This window comes from Alligator sinensis, unplaced genomic scaffold (genome assembly GCF_000455745.1).
Source record: "Alligator sinensis unplaced genomic scaffold, ASM45574v1 scaffold1329_1, whole genome shotgun sequence".
Lineage (NCBI taxonomy): Eukaryota > Metazoa > Chordata > Crocodylia > Alligatoridae > Alligator > Alligator sinensis.
The window spans coordinates 646,016-650,986 of NW_005842460.1; the positions used below are offsets into that span (position 1 = coordinate 646,016).

General features: G+C 46.0%; 1 protein-coding gene across 3 annotated transcripts in view; it reads right to left on the minus strand.

Annotated features, from left to right (window-relative positions):
- The window catches only part of CERS5 (ceramide synthase 5), a 16,341-nt gene that overhangs the window by 5,078 nt on the left and 6,292 nt on the right, over positions 1-4,971 (minus strand). For 2 of the 3 annotated variants that reach the window (XR_003095719.1, XM_006030723.3), the window contains exons 6-8: positions 3,247-3,375; positions 2,836-2,942; positions 747-903 (exon numbers count right to left, since the gene is read on the minus strand). Coding sequence is in view for 2 of the 3 variants with exons in the window: in XM_006030723.3 (XP_006030785.2) it covers positions 747-903; positions 2,836-2,942; positions 3,247-3,375 (393 nt within the window). In the remaining variant the exon portion in view is untranslated. The remainder of the gene's footprint in view (positions 1-746; positions 904-2,835; positions 2,943-3,246; positions 3,376-4,971) is intronic. The other variant, XM_025212405.1, reaches the window with a different exon arrangement.

The following is a 4,971-nucleotide window of genomic DNA, read 5'->3' on the forward strand; positions in this document are numbered from 1 at the left end:
GGGTGCAGCATCCTTCCAGTGCCGCTGGCACCCACTCCGAGCCCAACCCCTGCCAAGAAGAGCCCTGTGCAGCCCCAGCTGCAGCCCACCCTGCCCCACACAGATCCAGGGGGGTTACATGCCCCCCCCACACCTTCCCAGGGTGCAAGCAGTGGTGGGAGCCACCCCCCTCAACAAGCCGCAGCTCCCTCCTGCGCCTGCCCCCCTTCCCCCCTGCTGGGCAGCGCCTGCCCCTGCCCCCTCCCTCACCAGAGGGGGTGTTGATTTGCCTCCTCCCTGCCCCCTCCACCACACCAGACTTACCAGCTGGAGGCAGCTATCCACACTGCTGACAGTGCTCCTTGCTGCCTGAGTGCTGCACTGCGGCTGTGCACAGCAGGGGTATTTATTGGCCAAATTATCTGCCCCATTGGGCTGATATCCGATACGGCCAATTTTCTTTACACTGGTACTGATCCAATATCAGACCCATGTATCACTGCACCTCTATCAAATCTCTTCTCTTCCCCTGATACCCCTTCGGTGCCAGAAAGATATGGTTACAGTCACCTCACTGCCATGTCTTCCAAAGCCTGCGGAAAACACAACTGACCCTCGATGTTGCAGAGTCATGCCACAGCACCCGTGGTGATGACATTGCAGCCCACACCAAGCAATACAGAAAGGGTGTCTGATTTTGGAGCAGATGCCTGATCCCTGCGGCGCGTACGCAGAAGAGGACCCAGCCTAGCCATAGACAACCTTACCTTTCCCCGCATGAGGGCCTTGTAAGCAATGCGAATGATGAGATAGGACCAGATGATGTGCAGAACCTGCAGAGTTACCAAGAGTCCATTGAACAGCCACCAAGAAGGATAAGGACCAATCAGCTCCCAGCTCTCAAACAGGGTTGTATTCAAGATCCTGAAAGAGGATCCCAGAATGCATTAGATTGGGTGCTTTGCCAATACTCTGATCCTCAGCTGCCAGCTCTGAACTGAGCTAACTGGGCAGATGCATGAAAGGTTTCTCCCCCATGTGAGTTTCTATCACTTAGCTCCTTTCACAATGCTTACGTCCCAACCAACAGTCTCTTGGTACAGTAAGGAAGGATTTGAATCTAGACTTGTGTCAAACTGTTTGAATGTATGGCAACAGCAGGTGATGTGGACTGCTTCCAAAGTGTAGGTTAAATATACAGATCCACTTCTCTCCCCATTCTCCAGGGCATGATGAACATTCACAGTGCATTCAAGGGAAGAGACAGCAGTTGCTCATGTCACAAGCACTGCTGGGAAGGTATGAAATGTTTACTGAAGAGCTAGGCCTTACTCGCATGCTTGAGGAAATTTCTTCCTGGCTATAAAAGTGAGAAAGGAATTTGACCCCAAGTGCATAGCAAAGTTTACTAGTGAAGCTGGTGTTCCCTGGCCCCAGGCTTTTCCTCTGCTCCTCCCACCAAGTTGAAAGGACTGCAGACCAACTAGTGAGACTTAACACTGTGCATACTTGAAGAGGACTCTGATCTCTTCACTAAGGTTTATCAGCAATGCCTTAGCTTAATAAAGCTCTTTGGCCTTATCTATGGAAAAGGTAGTTTATGGAGTAATTTTTTAAAAATACCCACGATAACACTTTGCTTTCAGTAATAAGCCTGTTCACAGGCAGAGAAATGATCATCTAGACCCAGTTTATAGCTGTATTACTGCAGTTTCTTAGGCACGATGTGGCATTGTCCTACAGACTGAGGGAAGACTATGCACTAAATGGAACAGCACAGCATCTTCAAATGTTAATGAAGCTGTGAAGCAGGGGAATTGCATTACAGCCAACAGAAAGCATATTAAAGATTTACAGGGCTTCTGAGCTATGTGATGTCAGAACATGCATCACACTGTGGGAAACAATGGAATAAAGAACAGAAAAAGATGGCCTCATTTGTCAAGGGGAAGCAGGGACCCTCTCTGAAGGGAGCGTCGGTAAAGGCAGGCATGGGTACCTAAACCTTCCTTTATATCTAGATTCCCTTTTTTATTATTATTATTATGTATATTAATACAAATAGGGTCTTTGAAATGCCCCTACCAGTACAACGTAAGTTAAGTGGCTCATTATGCTGATCAGAAACACCCATGAAAGAAAGAGCAAGTAGGCTGTCTGCTATTTACAGAATAAGGACGGAGCGCAAAAACAAGACCAGCTGAGCAACATCCATGTTCAGCAGAACTTGTCAGACACCTTCTGCAGATGAGATAAACACAGCTGTCACCAAAGTACCCCACCAGGCCTGACCTAATGTAGATGTGGCTGAAGGAAAGGCAGATCTCATTGCAAAATGATTAACTACAAGCAACTTCATCTCAGGTTGGTAAATTCAAAACCTAAACACCTAGAAAGGCTCAAAGCAGCCAGAGCACAAGGACAGTGCAAATGTCCAAAAGTAACGGAGGGGGGAATAACCCAGAGGGCCACAAACAGAAACCTGCCTCATGGATAACTGGCCTTTATTTCCACAACATCTTACAGATAAAAGACTCAAGCCATCCTTTGCATCTTTCTAGGCAAATACTGACTGGCAGAGTTGGGTGCAGCTGTTGCATTGCCTCCATCTTGCAGTTTAAGGGGAGTGGTGATCAGCTGTATTTAGGACTCTGGTCACACTCTGAGTATGTATCCACGCTTTAACACCAAAGAAGAATCCTCTCTGACAAGAGCTCAAAACATTACCCCCCCAGCAACAGCCAGCTGGTCCGCAGCTTCAAGCTACTCTGGGGGACTGGTAGCAAAAGCTGTGAGAAGCCCCAATACAAGGGCTTGACCAAGAAAGGAAGGAACAAAAGTGCCCATCTCACTTACCAGTATGGGTAAATACCTAGTCGAGTCACGATGAACACAACACTAAAGAGCATGAAGGTGGCATCACAGAGACGTTGGTATTTGGCGTAATTGGCCAGTTTTGCAGCCTAAGAGAAACAGGATGCGTTACAAGTTTCACTTCCCTGACGTGTACATGCATAAAACAGCACTCCAGAGCACACGAGCCCTCCAGTTACCAGGGAGTCTTGAACAACTAAGGACTAGTCCCCACACAAGGGGGAAAGCTAACAGGGCAGATCAGGAATGTACGTCTACTGGGGTGTCCAGCTTAGACTGCCAAGCCAGAGTGGAAGGGGAAAAAGCAGAGGAGAAGCTTTACCCTGCAGCCTCAGCCCATACACCTTCCACAGAGGCTCAAAGTTCAGGGAGGGAAACAGGAGGTTCACTCACCTCTAGGAGGAAGTCTGAGGCATCGTGGAGGCACAGCACCAGCGTCCCTACCCGCACCATGTTGTTCATATAGGAGAATGTAATAAGTCCAATTGTAGCCAAGTGATGGACAAACATGATAAGAAAATCCTGAAAGGGGAAGATCAAGTTTAAGGAACTTCTGGCAGGAAAACAAATGAAGAGGCTTAGAACAAGGGCACCAAACTGACCAAACAAGAGCCAAATGCCAATGTCTGGTCAGACCTTCAAGCTTGTTTGTATAATCCAATCTGCCTCCCTGTCTGCTCTGGACAAGCTTTCCTTTTTAGGACATGCTGTATCGCACAGGTAGACCATTCCTCTAACCACAAATGGAAGGAAGCCCCCAAACCACAACCCACACACAGAATGCTATTTCTTCTCCCATAGCAACCAGCTGTAGCTCCTGCCCTTCCCCACAATATTCAGACTACTTCCCTGGTTCCTAGCATCCTGCCTGCTTTACCCCAGAAGTCACTATTTGAACTTGAAGCTGAGGCTTCTGGATCTCACAGCAGCATCCAGGAGGGTCTTTGCTTGCTCTGAATTGTCAGGCTGGACCAGTGAACTTGGACACTGTCGGTGACTGCACCGAAATGGTCACTCTCATTAATTTTTATTGGTCATGTACTAAAATGCAGAATTGACCAGTCTACTTTCACTGTCCTGAGTGAAGTGCAAAAAGTAAACAGTATTCACAGCCAAATGTTCCAGTACTATCGGTAAAAAGAAACTCGCATTTTGGAAGTTATTCATTTCAAACTGAGATCATTCCTTTAACACCACATTTCACACTGTCATTCACTCTTAATACAGCTTGCATGGACCTTGTGATAGGCAATATTGCCATGTTGCACATCGCTAACCCAATGAGCAGCAATATTTACATTCAACAGTTACAGTAAAAGTGAAAATCACATAAGTACAGCTTTGGAAGACTACAGTTCTGAGAGAGAGTGCAGGTTGACACCCCCAACACAGGCATTACAATTTAGTTTCAGAGAGGATCCAACTGCAACACCTTTCAAAATTCATTTCTTTCTTTACCCTGTCAACTACTATTTGCTGCTTGTGGCCTTTTGCTATCGTCTGTGATTTCCACTATATTTACCTGCTACAGTTGTATTCTTTATAAACCACCTTATCCCTCCGAATGCAGTTCTGCTGTTCAGTAAATCATTTTACAATTACTGACTTGCTAGCTGCGCTTCAGGTTTTAGGACTATATGGCGCATGAATCAGAGACTAGTGAAGAAGGCATTATAGTCTGTCAAATAATTACAATTAATGTAACAGCCTTGTCTGTACTCTGTATCTTTTAAGTTGCTATAAATTGTTAGCTTTGCAGTGAATCATATCCCACCGGTTATGTTGGACAAGTTCCACTCAGATGCGGTTACAAAGGTGATGATCTACTTGTTTTAAGTGATCGGATGAATCCCACTCCCTAAATAGATGGGAATCTCTCTCTGAACAAAAGACAGTAGATATCAATACATTTAACAAAGCAGGCCCCACCTGATCACGCTACCTGGGGCAAAGAGAAATGTGCTGGTTCCTTTACATTTGTTTGTAGCTCAGTTGAGCAGTAAGAGAGTCTGACTAACCAGTGTTGCCTGGAACTCAGGAATTAGAAATGTATTTTTAAAAATAAAGCAGTATAAGGCCACCGTGGTTTTTTGTTTTTTTTGTTTTTTGTTTTTTTTG